At 33.3% G+C, this 24,354-nt stretch overlaps 1 protein-coding gene and 1 non-coding gene across 3 annotated transcripts; one reads left to right on the top strand and one right to left on the bottom strand.

The window, feature by feature from the left end:
* Positions 1–3,799: 3,799 nt before the first annotated feature.
* On the bottom strand, positions 3,800–24,217 carry LOC124936126 (ABC transporter C family member 12-like). Of its 2 annotated transcripts, none has more exons than XM_047476588.1 (28): positions 24,202–24,217; positions 23,291–23,773; positions 22,654–22,832; positions 22,467–22,506; positions 20,868–21,024; positions 20,249–20,363; positions 20,083–20,163; positions 19,948–19,972; positions 19,767–19,823; positions 18,696–18,761; positions 17,681–17,755; positions 17,030–17,137; positions 16,480–16,614; positions 16,240–16,346; positions 16,052–16,145; positions 11,637–11,804; positions 10,035–10,175; positions 9,063–9,263; positions 8,860–8,958; positions 8,584–8,736; positions 8,024–8,409; positions 7,722–7,902; positions 7,228–7,551; positions 5,928–6,684; positions 5,520–5,641; positions 4,647–4,892; positions 4,184–4,571; positions 3,800–4,033 (listed from the first exon to the last, which is right to left on the bottom strand). In XM_047476588.1, the coding sequence occupies exons 2-28, from the start codon at positions 23,624–23,626 to the stop codon at positions 3,915–3,917; spliced, it is 4,860 nt and encodes a 1,619-aa protein (XP_047332544.1). In that variant the 5' UTR covers positions 23,627–23,773; positions 24,202–24,217; the 3' UTR covers positions 3,800–3,914. The 2 variants fall into 2 exon arrangements, with proteins under 2 accessions (XP_047332544.1, XP_047332545.1); XM_047476589.1 differs by having other exon boundaries at positions 9,063–9,260.
* On the top strand, positions 9,679–9,750 carry TRNAC-GCA. Its single transcript has one exon. It is a non-coding gene; the product is annotated as a tRNA-Cys (tRNA).
* Positions 24,218–24,354: the final 137 nt, after the last annotated feature.

The following is a 24,354-nucleotide window of genomic DNA, read 5'->3' as shown; positions in this document are numbered from 1 at the left end:
CCGTGATATTTTGATCACTTAAGCCAACTCTTATAGCGTAGTTAATGGGTACAAGTATAAGTTATATCAAAGTTTATTTTTAAATTATTTTCTCTACTTTAATAATATATATATATATATATATATATATATATATATATATAAAATAATGAATGTGTATTAATTAAGAATGACAAAAATATTTTCTTTTAATTTTACTTTATATTGTTTTAAATAAATAATTATATATATAGATAAATAATTTTATTTTTATTAATTATTTTATATTTATATAATTATATATTAAATATATATATAACACCTTATTTAAAAAATTATTTATTTTATATCTATATAATTATATATTAAATATATATATATATAACAATTTATTTAAAAGTTAATTCATAATATATTTATATAAAAATGTATTAATTTGTTTCTCTTTATATTCAAATAATAAAGAGTGATAGTGAGAAGGACTGAGTATTGAGAAAATTTTATTTTATTTTTAATATAAATTGAATAATTTATTTTTAATTAATGTATAAAATTATAAAAATAAATTAATAATTTTTAGTGATATAATGATTAAGTGTTCATAATTCATAATAATTAGTAATAGTTGGAGCTCGTTATAATATGATGAGATAACTGTGGTGTGGTGCATAGTTCGATTGGGAAATAAAAAAAATGTTAGTTAGCCAAGATGAAATGTCACTAATAATAAAATAGTTCGGTTATGAGTATATATTGACTTATATTATAATATAATTTTATTTGAATGTCTTGTATAATTTATTTTATTTTCATACATATTATTTAAGTTAATCTTTATATTATTTAGATATAGAAAAGTTAATAATTGAATGAAAAAGATGGTAATTTGTATATGTTTCACAACGGAAGAAAAGAGTAGGTTTTGTCTTGGCTACTCCTCATATTCCAATCTTGTGCACTAATGATACTTTAAAACCAGTGGCTATTCTGGATGAAAGAGTGGTGTGGAAAGAAGGAATAAGTATGGATCAATTCTTGATTAGATGGTCTAATTCCTCCGATGATGATGCAACATGGGAGGAAGAATCTTGGCTGATGGATCATTATCCCGATTTTGTGCTGTCAGTGGGGAAAACTGCATCTGATTCTCAGCTTGTTCGTGGTTGAACAAGATGATATGTAGAGGCTAATTTTACGAAAATAATTGAGAATTAGGGCTGTAAGCCCTAGAATAAGCTGGCGGGTATAATTGTCAGCATTTATTTTACAAATAAGTTGTTTTATCAGTAAATATTTTATATTTTAGTAGTTGGACAACTATAATTGATTTTGAAGGGAAAAGAAGTTGGGTTGGACATCTGTAATTGGTTTTGGAGGGAAATGAAGTTGGGTTGGACAACTGTAATTGGTTTTGGCGGGAAAACTTGGAGGGAAAAGAAGTTACAGCATTTGAATGATTAAGAAGGCAACAATCTGAGAAGGCAATTCATTCAATTAATATTTCAATCTAAGGTTAGTAATAACTCTCTCTCCTCAATTCCTATTCTCCTTTACAATTCTAATCTCATCTATCTGATTGCAGAATCTGTAATCACAATTCTCTCATTATCTCTTCTCATCCTATCCAATCTCAATCTCTTGCTAATGTATTGTTCTGTCCTAGATCTAAACATTACTGAATCCTAATTCATATTTTATCAAATTGGTTACGTGGACTCATACTATGCAGGAGATAAAGACTCAAGGAAATCAACTTACGGTTTTCTATTTTTTGGTGAACAGTAACTGTATCATTTGGAAGAGTCAATTGCAATTTGTAGTGTCTTATCAACAACAAAAGTCGAATATATCGCAGCAACTGAAGCTGTAAAAGAAGCAATGTGAATTCAGGGTCTGCTGCAAGAACTGAAGGTGTTCGAAGGACCTGCAACAGTGTTCACAGATAGCCAAAGTGCACTACACTTGTGCAAGAATCTCGTGTTCCATGACAGAACAAAACACGTGAATATCAAGCACCATTTCATTCGAGAGAAGATAGCACAAGTGGTGGTTTCAATCAACAAGGTTGAAACAGAAGATAACCTGGCTAATGTTAGAACCAAGGTACTACCTTCAGACATTATTTGGTTTTGCTTAGAGTTCAAGAGATGTAGTGCAATGAAGGCTTCGAGCAATGAAGTGATGAACATATTCGATTTCACTAGAACAAAAAACGACCCTTCAACCCAAGGTGGAGATTGTTGATATTGAGTTGATGGGTCAGACCCAATTAAATAGGCTCAATTAAATAAAGTGTCAAAGGCTTAAGTTTGTTAAGTTAGTTAGGACAAGTTGTTTATATATAAACGAGTAATTCACACAAGATGGTTAGAGATTTCATATGTATGAGTGATATATATAAAGAACGAGGTGTAACTGAAACGTTTTGATTGTGATAGCAAAATTGAGTTCCTAACAGAGCTCGACGGAGACCGTAAACCATAGACCATTTTTTGGGTCAAACTCCGATATCAAATTTTGTGTTGTTTTTCTGATTTCTTACAGTTAGATTTTCCAGTTATTTGATTGATTGATTAGGAGAGAAATTCCATACATCCAGTACTCTGGACCATCTTAGAGAAACCACTGCCTTCATCTAACAATAGATTTGCCAAAGAAGTTAAAGAAAATCTAATGCAAAGTCATTTTTTTTTATCAAACAATGGAGCAAAGAATCATTACCTATCCAGCTTCTAATACCAAAATCAAGTCACTATCCATGATGGTATTTAGGCGGTGAGCAATGATGAGCATTGTGCAAGACCTAAACTCTTCTCTAATGGTACTCTGTATAAGAGAGTCTGTTCCAACATCAACAGCGGCCGTGGCCTCATCAAGAACAAGAATCTTTGATCTGCTCGATAATTCCCTAGCAAGACTAAGCAATTGCCTTTGCCCAACACTAAAATTCTCCCCTCCCTCTAAGACCTTCAGTCAAATAAACATAACTTACATGGCACTAATCCACACGTTGAAAGGTATTCCAAATACGTTTCAAAACTGGCTCCTGTGCAAGCAATGAGGGGTGGAAATCATGAAGAATCATGTGAGATGATAGAAGAAAGAAGACAAGTTTTTGTTTGATTGGTGGTTCAAAAGAATGATGTTCTTATTATTGTTGTTTGTTTGAAAACGACTTGTGTTCCCAATTCCTTTACTTTGTCCTGTAAAGACTCTTGGGATAATTTTATTTTTTAATAAAATGGTTCGTCATTTTCCCAACAGAAAAAATAGCAACTAAGCATAATAAAAATGTTCATATTCAGATTAACTTATAAAGGTATTAGCAACTTTTTTATTCAAGGGTATTAGCAACTTTTTTATTAAATTAATATATATAGAGAGAGAAATGATACCTATCACGAACTCTGAAATCGCGACTCGTACAAACTTCGTTGTTATACAAAATGGACCTGGATGCTATACAAAAGGGACTTCGCTGACCAGGGTCTCCTTTATATAACAATAGACCAGGGTCCCCTTTATATAACAACAAAATCCCTTTTGTATAAAAATCAGATTCCCTTTTGTATAACAGCGAGATCCCTTCGTTGTGCGAGTCGCTATTTTCATAGTCGTGATATGTATCATTTTTCATATATATATATATATATATATTTAAATGGTATGGAAATAAAGAACCATGACTTTGCAGAGTGCAGACACATGTTATTGTGTTATAACACTAAGCTAATAATATATATTTTGCTTTAGAAAAAAAAAAATCATCTCCTTTTAGAAAAACAAAAATTTGTTGCTAATTATTTACCAATGTTGTTTAGAGAATATAGCAACACTTTTACTGTTAAATTGACTTGACAAATAACACTTAGTAGTCTTATTACATGCCAGATTATTATATTATAATACAAGTTTGTTTAAATTCAAAATAAACATCAGATTATCATCTCCCTATCAACATGTTCCAAATCTTGTGGTTTGTCCTCCAAAAGATTTCTGTAAGCTTCATCTATTATTAACCCATTTTGAGCCAATCTGCTTATTATATCAAATCCTGAAAATGAAATCCATAAGATACCAACCAATCTCAAAACTAACAAGAAAACCCATTTATAAACACTATTTAAAGCTGATTTTGGACGAGAAAACATTGATAAATTATCTGACCGAGAGGTTGATTTAGAAGAAATAATATTAGCCGTACCTCGAATTACTTTATACAGAGATGACCACCAACCATCTGTAGGCAGTTGGTGATCTTCCAAAGTTGTATTAATAACTTCATTATGATTGCCCTCAAGAACCTCCTGTATTGTTGTGACAGCATCCTTTGTCCTCTTGAAGATGTTGTTTTCATCGTTTACTAAAAAGGGCTGAAGGCTATTATGTGAAGAAGTCAGGTTTGAAATAAGGGCGAATTTCGCTGCAGCAGCCCATCTCGAAGAGGCTACAGAGTTTATGATGTCTTTACTACTTCTGAGGGCTAAAGTTCGCAAATATTCTGCATTTGCATCTCCAGTACTCTGGACCATCTTTGAGAAACCACTGCCTTCATTTGACAATAGATTTGCTGGAGTATCATACTCTAATACCTAAAAAGACATTTAATGAATTCCTCAGGCAAAGTAATAAAAAAAAGAATCAACAATGGAGAAAAGAATCATTACCTGTCCAGCTTCTAATACCAAAATCAAGTCACTATCCATGATGGTATTTAGGCGGTGAGCAATGATGAGCATTGTGCAAGACCTAAACTCTTCTCTAATGGTACTCTGTATAAGAGAGTCTGTTCCAACATCAACAGCAGCCGTGGCCTCGTCAAGAACAAGAATCTTTGATCTGCGTAACAATGCCCGGGCAAGACTAAGCAATTGCCTTTGCCCAACACTAAAATTCTCCCCTCCCTCTAAGACCTTTAACCACAGTCAAAGAAACATAATAAATCATTTCTTGCACAAAAATAAAAATCAAAGCAGATAAGTAGACAACATCATCATTTTCAGTCTATGAAGTTTTCAAATACAATGAACTTGATAAATATAAGATTGATCAAAAGAACTAGCTTTGATTAGATAGTTTTCTTTGCCAGGGAAGTATTTGTAGATAAGGCTCTATACAACTTCTACAAGTTTTAGTGCTCCATTGATTCAGCTGTGATTGTCAATGAATAAGTATATTGAATAAGCTGAATCAAACAGGCTTAGCAATATTTTTTTCTCTCTATATCACCAGAACGATTTGCGAATAAGCTTAAACATACATACGTGATTAGTTTAAGCTGAATCAAACTAACACTTATATGCATTTTAGATAATCTCCATTCTGAAAGAGTTTCTTACAATAAATTGAAGTCATGCAAAATGAAAATCTGAAAGTATTGCAAAATATAAAGACCTTATACTAGACCTTTTAATGCATCATAAGTATATGCAAAGCACAATAGTTAGTATGATAGCTAGTCAGTAAATTTGATGTATAACCTTCCAATCAGGATGGAAGTATTATCAGAGAAAATTGAAGACTTTAAATTAATCTAGTACCTCAGTATCCAGACCAAAAACATTCCTTCTAACGACATCCTTTAGACGTGCTCTCTCCAATGCCTCCCAGATATCAGCATCATTGTGTTCACAGAAAGGATCCAGATTAAATCTAATAGTCCCTGGAGAAACAAAAACAAAGGTGTGATTGAAGAAATCCATTTAAGTACAAATTGATGTTCATTGGGAAAAACAGAGCACACTTTCAACAAATGTAATGCATGATTATTACACATCATTCTTAGTCCTTTCAGAAATATTGAGTTGCTATTAAACAATATGTCTTTTATCCCATCTGGGAAGTTAAAAGGCAAGATTTAGTTTCAGAGAGACCATTATTTCTAGATATATTAGAATAATTAGCTTACATATTTTAAGAATTCTACTATCTTATCATAAATCACGCACCTGAGAAAAGGACAGGAGTTTGTGGTATAATACTCAAAACGGAGCGCAAGTCAGTCAGCCCAATCTCTGATATATCACAATCATCAATAATGATTCTTCCTCTTTCAATTTCTACAATCCGGAATAAAGCATTAAGCATGCTAGACTTTCCAGCACCAGTTCTTCCAACAATCCCAACTTTTTTGCTTGACTTGATATGGAAAGTGAGCCCATGTAAAACAGGTGGAAGACTAGGCCGATAACGAAGTACAACATCTTCAAATGTGATGCAACCTTGAGAAGGCCACCCAGGTGAAGGGCGGTTATTTTCAATGATGGTTGGAGCTTCTGATGGCAAATCTATATATGTGCCAACACGCTCAACAGAATTTAGACTATTCTCAGCCTGGCTTGCTTGTCTTAGAACATTACTCAGGAGATTTGTGATGTCAAGTGTATAACTGAGAAGCAAACCCATTGAAGAAGCAAATGCTAATGGGTTGTCTGTACTTCCATTCTGCATTACAGCAAAGGTAGCTATTAACCATATCATAAGACCTCCCAAGCTTTCCAGCCTTATGTTAAGCCAACGGTTTGAACTTGAATTGACAAGGGTAAATCTAATATTATTATCCATAGATCTCCCATTAGTTTTGGCCATTCGATCATACGCTTTATAGGCACCAATAGTTGACAAACCATTCAGTGCTTCTCCAAATTGAGCATAAACAGGAGATCTGCTGATGGAATCCAAACGTTTTATTTCTCTACTTGTGGCCTGCAGAACAATTTCGCTTGAAATCTCGGAAGTAGGCGTTAATTTTTTTTATAGGAAACAAAAAGATGAAGAGATCAGAGGAGTCGCAAATGACAACATTATAGGAACATGGGATGCGTGAAATAAACATGCAACATGACAAAACATTTAACTCCATGGAATCCCATTCATATCATAAGTATCTTGTTAAGTTACCTTTTGTTTTCTGAGGATCTGAAAGCATAATTGACACAATGAGGAGGTACTCGTTTTACTTTTTTTCTAATTGTTTAGTCTTTTAAAAGAAGTGAACAAAAGAGAGTATCAAACAAAGTACATCCTTACAAATTTATGTCCTAGAAACTTTATTGGCTTTATGTGACTTGCAGATTCCCCCCTTAACCCATGCAGAACATGCCAAAATATCAAAAATATTCATAACTCTTTTTTACACGCTTAACAATTTTACAAAGTAAAGGTCGCTGATTCGTCCCCAACTTCTCAATTCAATACACAATTTTACAGTGTAAAACAGAAAACAAGATTTTGCAAAGGAAGACTAACCTGGTAATATAAATATGCTGCATGGAAAAGAATCAGAAGTGGCATGATAGCCCAAAGTGAAATGGTGCTGACAACACCAATTAGCACAAAAGTTGATAGGAGCTGCCACACTTCACCCATAAACATATGAATCAACATGGCAACATCACGGTCTATATCACCTGTGTCCTTTGCGAATCTATTAATTACTCGCCCAATAGGATTTGTATGGAAGAATACCATGGGAGCCCTTAAGATGGAGTGCAACATGGAGTCATGCAATCTTCTAGCTGCATGAAAACTTGATGTTACCAACCAAAGTGAGTTTGCCAGTATCACAAGTACCTGGTTGCATCATAAGGAGTTAATAACATGAAAATACTGAAGTACCATTCCAACTTGTTAAGAGTGTTCAATTAGATTAGATGATAGAAAGATAGTATGTTGCTCTGAACAGGACTATAGAAGTCATTCAATGTTCATATATCAAGAAAGAAACTTGATAGGAATAATACCTGCCCAATGGATAGAACAGCATAAATCAGGATGTAGAAACCTGGCCCCTTACTGCTTGATGAGCCTTGCTTTGTCCAAACACTTAACCATATGCTACTTAGAATCCGGAGAATTTCTATCACTATGTATAAGATAAAGAGTATCATGACAATCCATGAACCTCCTAATGCATCTTTAAACCTGAAATTAGAGAATTTCAGGCATATTAATAATTTTTTCATGAATACACAATGTTTGAGGCTCTCACAAACTAATTGTAAGATGATTGTGGAAAAATAATATTACTGGAAATGTATATCACCTTGTCAAAACTTTAAAGCTGACAACACCAGTCTCTCTTTCTTCCTGCTTAATTAGAACAGATTTACCTTCTTTCCTTTTATTCGTAGATGTCATGCTTTGTGGAAAACCATTCTCTATTTCATTAACAATGGATGTAACAGGCTTATGTTCCAGACTTATATAATCCTCCGCACTATTTACATGTTCTTCCATTTTTCCCGCATTTGCCATAAGTTTTTTAAACAGTTTGCCAGTTCGAGATAACTCCTCATAAGTTCCCTCTTCTTTGATCATTCCATCAGATACCAAAATTATTTTATCTACTCGAGGAAGAAAATGTAGCTGGTTTGTGACAAGAACCCTGGTTTTTCCTTGCAATCCTTCACTAATGCATTTGTTGAAAACCTGGAGGAAAGTTTGAAATTAGATCAAGATGAAAGGAAAAAAAACAAAAAAAGAAAATATTGGCAATTTAAAGTAAATAGAACAGTTTAGGATCAATATACATTATATAGTGCCTTAAAATTACTGTTTAAGTCAGTTAAAGAATAGGTAATTATTTAGTCCTCGAACATTCACCTGCTGACCAACATGAGCATCAAGAGCACTTAAGGGATCATCGAATACGTAAATATCTGCATTTGAATACACAGCCCTAGCCATAGAAACTCTTTGCTTTTGACCCCCACTAATGTTGACCCCTCTTTCACCAATCTCAGTCAGATCATGACCCTGTGAGGATGTTAATTTTGGTAAAACAAACAGATGCAGCAATCAAAACAACTTTTATAATCAAATAAACATTCTCTTATTTCCCAATAGAACCAAATAAATTAAATTTTCGCAACACTTAACTGGTAGCAGATCAAGATCATGCTGCAGTGCTGTTACATCTATTGCCTTCCAGTATCTTGAAGTATCAAAATCTGATCCAAATAATATGTTCTCACGTACCTGTACAGGTAAGATACATTTTGTTGGAAAGACATGCATGTTAGCACAAGAAATCGTAACTTAACTTAGAAACCTTGAAGAATATAAGAAGTGACTAGACTCACAGTAGCATTGAAAATCCAGGATATCTGAGGAACATAGGCAATAGTTCCCCTGATGACCACACTTGCATCTGTTACAGCAGGAATCTCCCCGAGCATTGCAGATATAACCGATGTTTTTCCTTCACCAGTACCACCAACAATTGCAACGAGACTCCCAACTGGTATGTCCAAATTGATATTTGATAATGTGGGATTCACCTTCTAAAGATAAATAATTAAAGAGAAAAAGACCTAGTGTTATTAAATGTAATGTAGACAGTAGTATAGCACTCCAAGATCTTAACACACATAAAGACATAGAACACATTATCATTTTCCATGTACGAGCAAACACTATTCTGTCAAGTCATAAACACTTGTGAATCTTTAAACATAGGAATACCTGTAAAAATAAACTCCTATTCTGTTTATTTATTTATTTATTTTTGAAAAATGTCAATATTTTGTTAAAAAGAATGCAAGATGCATTCAAACGTTACAAAGAGATAGGAAAAACAGAAAAAAAAAAAAAAAAGGAAGAATTTTAAATGTTAAATCGGAAAATTAACTCTTCACATTTCCGGAGTTCTGCTTATTCCTTATAATAATGATGATGCGTAGAAATTAACTTATATAAGGGTCCATAGCTCAGTGGTAGAGCATTTGACTGCAGATCAAGAGGTCACCGGTTCGAACCCGGTTGGGCCCTTTTTATTCAGTTTTTTTAACAATTATTTTTTTATTTCTTCAAAAATGATAATGCATACTTAAGGAAAAGGATCTGAACATTTTAACTATAATAATCTAGCCTTACAATAGAAACCAAGATGTCCACAATTGTTTAAGGTTAAAATGAAGACTTCATAGTGGAACAACTATTAAGATATTCAGAAAACAGTATTTCTACTGAACTAACTATTATTTTGTGGATGTTGAAACAAACTTCGATAAAACTAGAACACGTAGAAGAATTTAGGGATGTGAAAAAAGTACCTTAGAATCCCATGAGAAGTATCCATTCTTGATTGAGATGGCAGGAAATTCAGGATCAAGAGGTAGATTAGGCAAGAGAGCTTTCTCTTCAGAAAAAAGTAGTTCTTCCAAACGTTGCAAAGATACGTATGAATTAACAATCTGCAGCAATTACAATATCCACATCTTAAGAGGCATTAGTGAGTAAGAAAACCTTCTCTTTTGCATTCAGCTTGAAGAACTTATAATATCATGATAGCACAATAAACTTAAATTGAATTTAAGAAGTATAAGCAGAAAAAGGTTAATGCCTCAGTATAGTACACAAGTGAACATTCATATAAATAAATTAATCAACACAATCCTTTTTAGGGTAACTGTTCAAATTATCTTTAAATTTCCTATTGAAGCTAAGGATCCCATGATAAAATTGAAAATAAAATCTCCATGGATAAAATATCTCTGCCGTTTCTCAAGTTTCCGAAATACAGAAAATCTGATGCATATAGATAAACCTATTATATTGATAATGACAAAAAAAGATTACTATTCCTTTGTTCTGTGAATAAGCAACTTGAAACATAAACTACACGATTAAGAAAAAAAAGGAAGAAAGAAACAACCAAAAGACCTTTTTTTTATGAAAAGCCCAGATATATTTACAAGTGAGTTGAAAAGGAATTCTAGTAGGCTATTCTAGAAGACATCTAATCGTCTAAACTTCCTCGGAATAAAAGAAAATAAGAGACATAGAGAGCAAATAATGTTTCTTTTTATGAGGAAGTAAACATCATGTAAGGTAAGAACATCCTTCAAGTTTTCATCTATTAACTAACAAAAGACACTAAAAAGCTAATAAATAATGTTCGATAAATTAATAACCATTTTGTTCTATAAATGTTAAAAGCTTTGGTTTAAACTGTTTATTTATATTGAATCAATATTTGGTAAAGATTAGCCTTCAATTAAATCATCATTAGACTATAGCAACCATCTTGAAATATACTTCTAATTGAAAATTTTACAAAAAGAACCTATAAGAATCCAGCAATTTGGTTACTTAAAAAGAAAAGCACTGTAATAGTTTTTTTTTTTAAAAAAATGTCAACTTTTATTAAAAAGAGCGCAAGATACGTTCAAACATTACAAAAGAGAAAGGAGAAAAAAAACGCAAAATTTTAAATGTCAATAAGATAAAAAAAATTATCATCCCGTAAAAGCACTGTGATAAGTTTTGTTTAATCTGGTTAACAAGTTTGTTTCATTGCATGATAAGTTTCTAAAACAATTTGTACAATTGATTGGCATAATGGAAAGTGGAGATATTTGTCGATTCAAAAGACAGCGCCCCTGATAATTGCACCTCTAGAACTATCACATATCTACTCTTAAGAATGGTCTTGAATTAGTACTTCATTACTAACATTTCCTTCTTAAGTACTACTACCAACTTGTCATTAAAATCCAACGGATTGGGGTAATAAGCTACCAGTTCAAATAGATGGCTAAGAAGCTAAACACACAGGGCATATATACATACAATCACAGATTTCTGTCTTAGTTGAAGAATATAAAATGTTTACATAAGCGAGGAATTATCAATAAATTCTTAAAAAAACAGACCTTTGTTATGAAACTGGGAAGCATGCCTAGAGGAGACCCAAGAAGTTGAAATAAAGAAAGCGATGTGAAAGCCTTTGAAGGTGTTAAATCTCCACCAAGCACCATGAACGTTCCAAATGATACCACAGTAACAAAAACTGGAATGATACTAAATAAGAAGAAGTTGAACTGTAAAACACAAAGAAAATTAGTAAGTTACAGGTAAACGAGACTAAACTACCACTAACAAAATAATCAACTAATTGGACCCACAAAGTCCGATGGAAGAAACTAATACATCCAATAATAATTTTATAATTCTCATTAGTTACCAAGTTCCAATGTAAAAAAGAAAAATACACTACATCCTTTAGACTCAAGAAAGATGATTTCCATCGTAAAGCCTAAGGGGAGAACTTGTGAGTTGAAAGAATGCAAGAAAAACATCACTTCAGATGATCATATCATGGCTCTATCTCTCATTTAGAAAAAGAAAATTGCATTTTATACCAATGTGTCTCCTTCCATAGAAAAAGAGATAGACTCCAAAAATGTTTGAATAGGCTGGAAGAATGGAAGCAGGTCAATCAGATGCATCACTATCATAAGCACAAGGATCGGGATGGGATTGCTTTTGACTTGATAGGAATCTAATTATTGTATTTGGTTTTTTGTTTTCCTGTCTCTTCTTCCCTCATTCTTGTAAGAATTGACCGCTCCATCATATTAGTTTTTAATACAAGTTGACCCGTTTTTAAAATAAAAATAATAAGCACAGGGCCTAGGTTGCACCAGCAGTAAGCAGTATTAGACAAATAAACATATAGTTCATTCTAATAGGTATCCTATGGTTCTGATTTCACAAGACTATCTACCCCACCCCCAAAAATACCTAAATATCTTATCAACAGTCACCTTGTAGCTAGTTAATCTTGAGTCCGATCCAGAGGATTACACTAGCAGCTAACGGAAAAGGAAAATTGTTGAAGTTTGCTTTAAACTACTGTTATTTCCCCTTATTTTTAACATTTTAGTTTTAGTTTATAGTGTAGTGGGTGGTTTCTAGGAAAATTTCTAGCAGATCATGTTCATGTATTTCCCTATTTTTTAGCTCGATTATCTAGTCATTTGGTTATATTTAAATGATTTCAGCTTAAGGAAAATCAGTATGTTATCCCACCAAGGTAGCCCAGTGCTAAGAGTCGGCTTAAGAGACTAAAAGGTCACGGGTTCAATTCCATCTGGAAGCGCTTTGAGTTTAAGTGGGGAACCATGGATGTGGGTTGTCATGTTATTCTCTTTTAATTCCCAAAAAAAAACCCATTATGTTTTCCCTTTGTTGAAATTGAGTTGATGGGTCAGGCCCAATTAAATAGGCCCAATTAAATAAAGTGTCAAAGGCTTAAGTTTGTTAAGTTAGTTAGGACAAGTTGTTTATATATATATGAGTAATTCACACAAGAGGGTTAGAGATTTTAGAGGTGTGAGTGATATATATAAAGAACGAGGTGTAACTGAAACGTTTAATTGTGATAGTGGAATCGAGTTCGTAACAGATCTCGACGGAGACGTAGACCATCTTTTTTGGGTCGAACTCCGATATCAAATCTTGTGTTATTTTATTGGTTTCTTGTTGTTATATTTCTTAGTTCTTTGATTGATTAGGAGGGAAATTTCCTACACCCTTTCATCTCTTTTTCTACTTTAAAAAGTCATTCTTAGTTTGAAATAACCAACAAATTGGTAAAAGAATTCAGAACTGTCTTCTTGAGGGTCCTATGAGGTGTAACTGAAACGTTTAATTGTGATAGTGGAATCGAGTTCGTAACAGATCTCGACGGAGACGTAGACCATCTTTTTTGGGTCGAACTCCGATATCAAATCTTGTGTTGTTTTATTGGTTTCTTGCTGTTATATTTCTTAGTTCTTTGATTGATTAGGAGGGAAATTCCTTACACCCTTTCATCTCTTTTTCTACTTTAAAAAATCATTCTTAGTTTGAAATAACCAACAAATTGGTAAAAGAATTCAGAACTGTCTTCTTGAGGGTCCTATGAGTGAGAGAAATCCACCACAACATTTATCTTTTTCCATGAATTCAGATATATTATTTACATCATTAATACCACCTGTGTTCAATGGTAACAATTACCATGTCTGGGCTACTCGAATGGAGGCTCATCTGGATCCAAATGATCTTTGGGAAGTTGTTGAGAAGGAGTATGTAGCGGCAGAATTACAAGCTAACCCAACACTGGCACATATAAAGAATCATGAGGAGAATAGACAAGGAAGTCGAAAGAAAGAGCTACTCTGTTTGTTGTTGTGCAACTGAGATTTTCATCAGGATAATGAATAAAGTCAACATTTAAGGTCTGAAATTTTCTAAAAAATAGTATGAAGGAAATGAAAAGATTAAGGGGATGCATGTCCTTAATTTAATTAAGAAATTCGAGATTGTGAAGATGAAGGATTCAGAAACCATCAAGGAGTACTCTAACAGATTAATCACAATTGTCAACAAGGTAAGATTGCTTGGCACTGAATTTATTGATTCTAGATTGGTTCAAAATGTGTTGGTAACTGTTTCTTAAAGACTTGAGGCTACCATTTCCTCATTAGAGAATATTAAGGACTTGTCAAAAGTCAGTTTTGCAGAAATCTTGAGTGCCTTGTAGGCACAAGAACAAACAAGATTGATGAGGATTGAGGGGTTTGTAGAAGGAGTATTGTTAGAAAAAGTGCAATCAAGCCAAAGTGAAAAGGGAAGAAGAACTGAAAAAGCAAGAAGGAAAGTGCAAGTTCAAATTTTCAAACACAAGTAGAGGTTCTAAACCAAAATTTTCTCCTTATAAGTTATGTGAAAGAAATGTCATGCACTTTTTAGATGTTGGAGAAAGCCTTGCAAAAGTAATCTGCAACAGAAGAATGTGGCTCAAGTGAACCTTCAGCAAAGAAATGTGGCTCAAATTGCAGATCAGGAGGAGCAGCTCTTTGTGCCAACTTGTTTTTGCAACAAACAGCTCAAGTAATAACTGGCTTGTGGACAGTGGCTGCGCCAACCACATCATATTTGATCAAGGTCTCTTCAAGGAACTTGACACATCATTCAACTCCAAACTGAAAATTGGCAATGGGGAGTACCTTGCAGTCAAAGGAAATGGACTGTGGCGGTAGACAGTTCCTCAAGTACTGTGTTATTTGTGCCCGACACCAATCAAAATTTATTAAGTGTTGGTCAGCTACTCGAAAGAGGTTTAAAGATGATCTTTGAGGGAAAAGAATGCCTAATCAAATATGCAGATGTGGTGAATGTGTTTAAAGTCAGCATGAATGTATTTAAAGGATATGGCCTATTTCCTTGGGATGGAAATCATTCAGAAAATTGATGAGATCTTCATTTACCAGAAAAAGTATGTCAATGAGATCTTAAAGAAGTTCAAAATGGAGGATTACAAAAGTATGGCTATTCCTATGTGTCAGAAGGAGAAGTTGAGCAAGCGTGATGAAACTAATAAAGTTGATGAGGTTCTCTATAGAAGGTTGGTTGTCTTATATACTTGACAACAACCAGACCTGATATACTGCATGATGTAAGTCTTTTGTTAAGATTTACTAATTGTGCAACTGAAACTCATCTTAGAGCAGCTAAGAGGGTCCTTAGATATGTTAGGGGAACACCGGACTTAGAAATTAAGTTCAGTATTCAGATAGTGATGAAGCTGAATCTATTGATGATATGAGAAGTACTTCGGGTTATTGTTCAGGAGTGTTATCAATTATCATGGTACTGTAAGAAGCAGATTGCACAATCCACAACAGAAGCAGAATTCACTGTTGTTACTGTTGCTGCAAATCAAGCTTTATGACTGAGGAAAGTGCTAATTGATCTGAGCTTGGGACAAGAAGATTGTACAGAGGTGTTTGTTGACAACCAAGCTGTAATTTCTATATCGAACAATCCTGTTTTTCATGGGAAAACCAAACATTTCAACATTAAGTTGTTCTTTTTTTAGAGAAGTGCAAAAAGAGGGGTCTATTAAGCTGAAGTACTGCAAGACTGAACTTCAGTTAGCAAACATGTTCACCAAGGTCTTACCGAAGAACAAGTTCGAGTTCCAAAGGGAGAAACTTGGCATCTACATCAACTCAAGCAATGAGAAGTGTTGAAGTTTGCTTGAAACTGCTGTTATTTCCCCTTGTTTTTTTAAACATTTCAGTTTTAGTTTGTGGTGTAGTGGGTGGTTTCTAAGAGAGTTTTTAGTAGATCATGTTCATGTATTTCCCTATTTTTTAGCTCCACTATCTAGTCATTTGATTGTATTTAAATTTTTCAGCTTAATGAAAATCATTATGTTTTCCTTCCACCTTTTATTCTACTTTAAAAAGCATTCTTATTACTTAGATTGAAATAACCAACAAAAATGCTACTTTACCGATCTAAGAAACTGTGCTTTCTGTAACCATGATAATTCATCTCCTCGCAGACACATAATTTTTGACTGGAAACTATTCTCCCAAGCATAACACCTGAAAATTAGATAGCACATGTTAAAAATCATCACTGTTCTCAGCAGGATTATATAAGCTTAAAAGGTAAAACCCAAGTCAGGTATACGCATACTTGACAGTGTCCATTGCAGCCAAAATTTCATTCATCAAGTTGACTCTCTTGTCAGTTCGTTGCAGTCCTTCTTTTGTCAATTTTTGTATTTTGTTTATGAAAAATGTCTGTTGAGATAAGCCACATTTCAAGTGAAAGAGCAAAAAATGCAACTAGATGAGTATTTTAGTAGATAAAGCATGGGAGCAATTACTCAAAGCAAAAACTCTAGATATTAAGTGGAAGGTGAAAGTTCATTACCTGTAATGGGAACACCAGAACCAGAATTAAACAGCCAAACAGTGAAGCAGCACCTAGCTGCTGATATAGAAGAAGCAAAGCCATGGTGATACGAAATGGAAATGACCACATATTATGAAGTTGTTGACATACTTGCTGCAGAAAGTAGACGTAACTTTAGTTAAATTCAAACATCTGAAGAGGGAGAGTACTTTCATAGGTCTCATTATATAGGATTTTCTGCCCAATTAAACACAGGAAGCACCATCTTACATTAGTTTCTATTCCCATATTTTTGTTTTCATCCTTTACTTACATGTTTCTATTCCCATATTTTTGTTTTCATCCTTTACTTACATGATTGATTTTCCAGCTCTAATTTGTTTCTCAAGTTTCCTATAAATTCTTAGACCTAGGTAAGTTTTTAGTTATTTGGTGATTTAGTTTATCTATTCCCTTTTTGTACTTCAGACACTACATTTTGAAATCATAACGACTATAAGGTTTGAGAGATGGAAAGGTGTAAATTTGTTTAATTTAACATAAGCAAAGAATCTAGGGAATATAATACCTGAAGAGCATTAGCATCTGTGGTCATCAGATTCATTGTTTTCCCCGTTGAGAATTTCTTGCGGCTTTCATGTGTTAGTCTCAATGTTTTGCGGAAAATAGCAGCCACCTAGAGGCCAAAAGCGTAATGTTTAAGATAATCCAATACAGTTGCTAGCAAAATAAGGAGTTTAAACATGAATTAGAAAGCAAATTTATGTTAATCCCTTTCGGTTGTAACAATTCAGAAGCATAAACATGAATTCATATCTTGCAAAAGCAAATAAACTAGAGAATAGCATACATGAAGATGAGTTTTTGTTCGATTAATGGTTCAGAAGAACGATTGCTGTTTGTTTGAATGTTTGGAAATGAGTTGTGTTTCCAATTTCTTTACATTGTCTTGTAAATACTCGGGGGTTTAAGTTTTTTTAATAAAATGGTTTGCCATTTTCCCAAAAAAAAAATGTCAGCTATTGAAACTGAAAATTATTTTTAGTTCAGAAAAGAAGTTCTACACAACTTGTGCAACTGTAAACCATTTACATAAAGGTTACAAATTATAATCTATATCCTTTTGAATGCTGGGAGAAGTACCACAATGGCCCAAAATGGAAACAGGAATGAGCAAGACACATAAAAGGAAGCCAAAGAAATCAATGATGAAAATTACCAGTGTGGATCTTAACCTGAAGCCAACACGCGAGACATTCTGAGTATATTGACCTTCACACAGCACTCCAAATAACTGAATCAATTTGAGTCATTAGATCAACTTAAGTATAGGAGATTGACATGCCACTTCTAATATATTAAAGAAGATGATCAACAACAAGTTTAACTGTACAGTGTTCCCAGTAAACATGAATAATAAATGTTTTTTTGAAGGATAAAAAGGAAATACTCATGCCAAATATGATGTAAAAAGAGTATTTTCTGCCAAGCACCAGACATAAAGACTCTTATGTCACCTCCATTTGTCCAGTGGTAGTCCCTATCGGTTCTGGTTGTTAGTTATTAATAAGTAATTCCCATTCTAGCCCATGAGGTCATTGGTGTTAACTTTTAAACCTGTCACCGCCATGCTCTGTTATTCTGCTACATAATTTTTTGCACTATGTACACATGCATGGATTCATAGGGGTTGCAAATCAGTGATGTAAGTCCGATAACATTTTTCTGGCCCATCTCCAAATAACTTAATTTTCAAGTAAATTTTAAACTTAACATGATAAAAAGTTTTGGACAAATCATAGTCATTTCTCTTTGGTGATGGGAAAGGAGAAATGATTGGCAGCTTCAAATATAGTAATGGCTTAGAGAGCTATCTCGATATGTACAATGGTAAAATGTATATCTATAAAATCCTCTTAAGGTAATATTTTCAGAAAGACAAACATTTATATCAATCGTTGCTGCAATTTATTTTATTCCGATTTTGTATGTTATGATATACAATAGGTAAACACAAAAAGACACATATATTTAGACCTAATAAATGCTTCTTTTATACACATGATAGAGTTGCGAGGTACAATACTTTATGAGCAAGTTACATATTCCGGAAGCTACAAAAAGAAATGACATTGATGTATGAACTCATTTTTCAAAACAGGAAGTAACTGTAAGAAATAACATTATATTGTTAAGAACCAGAACAGATAAATATGATGAGATGGAAATCATACCACACTAATAAATATTGAGAAGGCATAAGCGTAACCAACCAATGTTGGATCACCTTTCTCCATTGACTGTAAACAGTAAGAAGTTAGTCTTAAATGATTAGGGAGCCTAGTATAAAGATAGCTTGAAATACCACACAAAAGGTACAAAAAGGCAGGAGAACATCATAGGCTAGAAACTTATAATTATTGGGATCCAGTAAAAAGATTTTGATATTGCTGATTGTAAAATTGGTCGAAGATTCTTCTTTGAAAACAAATTAAGAAAATTTGATAGATTTGATTTATTAGCAAATTTTCCTTAAATATTGGATTGTATAATAGAGGATACTAGTTTTAATTCTTTCAGAAGTAATACAACTACTCTTTTCACAAGATTTTTTTAATCTCACACTGACTACTATTAAAATTGATATAGAAAACCAAACAATCCATCCAACACTTTTAGTTGTTACTTTGTACCTATTATATCAAGATAATGACCTAAGCATAGATTTATATTAATATATCTATAGAAGACCAGTGATTTAAACTTTGAAAGTCAGGAGGACAAAGATCTAGAGATAAACAATGGTATCATTACGGGTTTATGTAAAACACATGCATTCCAGCATATAATGATGCACCAATGTCAATAATGTAGGGAATTTCCCTCCTAATCAATCAAAGAACTAAGAAATATAACAGCAAGAAATCAATAAAACAACACAAGATTTGATATCGGAGTTCGACCCAAAAAAGATGGTCTACGTCTCCGTCGAGCTCTGTTACGAACTCGATTCCACTATCACAATTGAACGTTTCAGTTACACCTCGTTCTTTATATATATCACTCACACATATGAAATCTTCAAATCTCTAACCCTCTTGTGTGAATTACTCATCTATATATATAAACAACTTGTCCTAACTAACTTAACAAACTTAAGCCTTGGACACTTTATTTAATTGGGCCTGACCCATCAACTCAACTTCAACAAATAACATTCTAGTTTCAAATGGGAGAGATACTTGAAGAATTGTTCTTAATAACATAAGGAAGAATCGTGGATTGCATATGAGAACGGTGCTAACCTGTAAAAGATGGTTCAATAAAACTGGACCCATCAACTGAGCCAGGTCACCACCAATCTGCACGACATTTAAGAAAGATTAATTAGGCATACTTAGGGATTGAAATGACCTGGGAATTGATTTGGCTCGTCCAGATTTCTATTTCCTTAATGCCTTCTATAAACACAGAAATTGGTCTTACTTTAAAGAGGCCTCCAAGCCAAAACCTGCAGGAAAAGTTGGGAACATGCAAGATATCACATGTTACAAAAATAGAAAGATCCTTAACATTGCAGAGAAGCAATATAACTCTGGAAGAGGAGAAGTCAATTAATACCTTCCACCAAGACTATAGTTTAAAGCTAGCAAAAGCCTAGGTTTGGGTTTCTTTAATTCTTCACTCCAGCAATAATGGAACCTAAAACGTCCCCAAGGAAGATCAAAAAAATATGGCCAACCTAGTGCTTATACGTACAATGAGAACATTTATATAGATATCAAACCTTGTAAACAATGTTTCAGTTTGATCCCATGCATCTAGCTTCCAAACATCATTCTCTCTGAGAGGCCTTTTATACCCTTGTTTCATGAGAGGAGTCATCCAACTAAAAAAGATGCCTATCAAAAAAATCCCAATTTTCTATTGTTAATCTTAGTAGCCAGAGATTTGTGATCACCTCACTTGTGATCATAAAGTAACGTCATTCTTTAAATTATTTGATATTTAAGGATTTAAGAAAGGGATGCCCTATAAGGCATGACCTATGTGCATTAGAGTTATACTTTTCTTCCTTGAAGTATTGTCCTATTGCTCTTAAGACGTGCTTAAATTAATAAAGAATGAGAACCAAAGAAGGGTAGAAACATCATAAAAAGATACAACAACATTGTGCCAGATTTAACCCATCTGACGGTGCTGCATAAGACATCAGCATAAAAGAAGTAAATGAATCATACACATTGCACAACAAGCATTGAATTTCAGTAATCAATGCAAACTACCCCAAGACCTTCATGCTGCTTATAGATGCTTTATTCAAGAAAACAGCAAAAGTATTTCATAATTTGCAAAAATGGTATAAAAAAACTATAGTAATGCTCAGTTGTGTTGTGTTTGCTTACTCGAAAATATGTTGGCATGCCTTTCTGGACAAATATGGTCTTCCCCGTGTAATATTTCATATTTGGCATCATCAGGGTACTCGGTCGATAATGGGACATATTCAGGATAAGGGTTCAAATGAGGAACATAGGAAAGAAGAAATGCACCGAAAAAAACCTACATGGAAACAATAGGTATCAATACAGCTTGAAATTTTTTTTGATCGTTATCACAACAATATATATAAAATGGCCCTTCTTCGAATAAAAGGTATCAATACAAGTCCATTTTTCTCTCAAAATGTAGAGAACAAAAATGAAAATATGTTTGGAAAGAAAAAAGAGACCCGTGGTAGATGAAGCTAATGGACTTGTATCAATCCAAAGAAGGGGAATTTGTACAGGATGAAAAAATGATCAATCTATTTGAAATTCATGATAATAATATATAATGTTGCTATACTTCCCTTTTACTTAGCTTATTATCAAATTTAGATGGTTTTGCAAGCAGCTTACATTTATGTGTCCAAAATTCTCTTTGTTTTAAGAGTAGATTTCTTATTGCAGTGTTGTGTTCAATTCTCCTTTCGCTTGTGAAGTTCCATAGATGATGAATTCAAAAGGTTTTTAGCTAAAAGTTTGTGCATTTTCTAGTGGTTAGTAACCAGAAAATTTGGGCTATTTTCCATTTAATGCCTTTGTTGATGTTAGCGTTCTTTCCTTGTTGTGGATGTTGTCACTGACTAGCGATTTTGTTGATGTTTCAAAAAATCCAAATTATAAATTGGATTTGAAAGGAGTTATGAGATTGAAAGAATTCTATCATATATTATAATAATATTTTTAAAGCTTGTATAAAAAAGTCAGTTCATAATACAGCATAGGTACTTCAATATATAAATTGATACCTCAAGACATTAATAGTAGATTTCACAACATGATTACCTAATTAGTTAGGTTTTAAGTTGATTTATCTCGAAAATTAAGTTTATTGAATTTATCATTATCTTTGCAAGCCTGTGAAACATATCTCATTCTCTAAATCAAATATGCATAAAATCAATCTTTTTCTTAATGGCTTGATTTGAACCCATGTCATTCTGTACCAAGATAAAATCTTCAATCACTAAAACGATCTGGGGGTCATAAATAAAATATATATTTGTAACCTGAACCAAAACAAAATATAAAATATGAAAGAGCAGAACATGGAAATAGCTGAATTCCACACAGAAGACGTCTCAAAAATTTGAAGCAGATATGCAAATAAAAATAGCGAAAAATAGTAAATGTACCCAATTATGTTCGTCACGTTTACTGCATTTTATAATCATGATCTTGGTATCAGACTTGACATTTTTTTTAAAACTATATACTCCCCAAAGAGAGAATTGAACTTAACATGCAGTTATCGTAATAAAGTCAGTTTCTACCTAATCAATGAAATGTCTAGACAACTTGTATGCAGTTCACTAGAAGAGTTGAAAATTTAACAGCCGGCGATATTGAGCAATGTATTCTACAACTTAATCTGATTGAGAACCTTCTTAACCACTGTCTTTAATAGCCATACAAAATTAATGAACTATAAAATCATTAAAAGATAGTAAATGTACAAACCTGGACACATAGTTTGGCAACATACAAGTAGAAGTTGGATCTGTACAAATAAAAAAGACAGTGAGTATTTATTGCCATCAAACACCTAGTTAGTTATCTGTGCACGAAACGAAATACATCAAGTTAAATCAGAACACAAAAATGCTAAGTACGTCATTAGTTGTCTCAATTATAAATAAAAACTAACCTCGGAAAGAAATCTGTCACTTGAAGAATGAGGCTTAACATGACAGCATCACCAACCAAAACATAAACAACTCCAAATCGGACATACCAGCGAAATTCCTTAATGTATACTTTAGTCTCTGTAGCAAGCATCACTAACATGGTGCACCAGGCTATAGTTTCAGTGATCAAAGAAACTACCTGAAAGAAAAAATTAAGTGATTATACAAATAGAATTGTATACAAGCCACCCTTATGACGTGGGCTCTTGTTATCGTGGCTGGTGTTTGGAATTATGATATTCACTATTTTGTGATAAACAACAAGAAACTATTACTTTTGCACATACTGTGATTTATTTTGTGCATGAATTAGGACTTTAAATTGACTTAAGGAACTCTTGGCATTGTAGTTATAAGAAAATTTTGGTTTTGTAATTAGAATCCACTACCCATAGATTGTCTAAGTTGCAAATTTAATGTAGATTCTTCTCACATGTCATTCCCAACGTTTGGAGTGTACAAAAAAAAATATTATTGCACAAGAGATGCACAATCTAATTGACTCAATTTAGAAGTGGAATTCTTATTTTAATTTGATAAAACCTATCACAGTATGCCAAAACATCTAAGAGACATGAAATGTTAATGAACACATACCTCAAAAGGTGCAAAATCAGTTTGTTCCTCCAAATTAAACATTGAAATTCTCATGAGCAATTTGAACAATGGCTCAACAGTACAGTATCCTGCCAATAGACCTAACACATAGTTGCAGATCTTTGATCTTAGGCAATACCTCTGCACTTTAATGCTCGTCATAGTCAGCCAAATACGATACGAACATAAGCCCAAAAGAACTAAATGAGTGACAATGATTGCAAGGGAATCGATCCCGCACGGTGCATATGCACCAAAAGTGCTATTTGTCTCATGTGCCCAAATACCACCATATTCCACTGGGCGACAAAACCAAACAAAAGGATGAAAGCCCATTTCTAGTTTTATACAATAATACTCCTCAACAGAAGCACATAACTTGATATTGCTTCATCTTGATAGTTTAGTAATTTTCCAGATTTGTTGCAGCGACCACTTAGGCTCCAGTGACAGAAATTCCTTGTCTGGGTGCTGTTTATATTCCTGTTGAGGAAGGAAAAGGCATTCTCATCATTAGCAATACGAGATTGTTACATAAATTCACATCACACAGATCATATGCCACTTTCCACTTATATAGGATGGGCATTAGTAAAATGAACAACCCAATTGCTCCAACAACTGTCTTTTTAACATCGCATGCATGAAAGTAGAAAAATGTTCAAATTGATAATTTGCATTTGAGCTCTTTCTAGTTGTTTAACTTAGTTTGAATCAGAAGTATCGTTGATTCTCTAACTACAATACTTCTAAAAATAGACATACATTCAAATTATCAGTTCTTTTGACTACAAAGCTGATTCGATTCCTTTAACAATGCAACAAGAAACGCGGAAGCAAGAGAAATAGGTAGAAATACGAGACGAGACGAGACGAGACTAATGAATAATGAAACAGTAGAATCGAATCACCTCTGCAACTGAGTTCTATGATAGAGAGTGATTCATAGTTGGTGAAGAAGTTGAATATTTTATTCAACTGAGGAAGAACGCCAATGGAGACCGACTTTTAGCGGGATCGTCGTCTCCGATTATAAAGAATGAAAGATACCAACATTTATTTTG

This window comes from Impatiens glandulifera, chromosome 4 (genome assembly GCF_907164915.1).
Source record: "Impatiens glandulifera chromosome 4, dImpGla2.1, whole genome shotgun sequence".
Taxonomy (NCBI): domain Eukaryota; kingdom Viridiplantae; phylum Streptophyta; class Magnoliopsida; order Ericales; family Balsaminaceae; genus Impatiens; species Impatiens glandulifera.
Note: the sequence above shows the minus strand (reverse complement) of the source record. Positions and strands in the feature narration are given on the sequence as shown.

Excerpts from the sequence above, each read along its gene's own strand:
- LOC124936126 (XM_047476588.1), bottom strand. The coding sequence starts at position 23,626 with ATGGGCTTTCATCCTTTTGTTTGGTTTTGTCGCCCAGTGGAATATGGT. Across the intron at positions 5,642-5,927 it reads AACTCCTGTCCTTTTCTCAG|GGACTATTAGATTTAATCTG; the intron begins GTGCGTGATTTA and ends TTGTTTCTCCAG. Across the intron at positions 4,034-4,183 it reads TCTGTATAAAGTAATTCGAG|GATTTGATATAATAAGCAGA; the intron begins GTACGGCTAATA and ends TTTCATTTTCAG.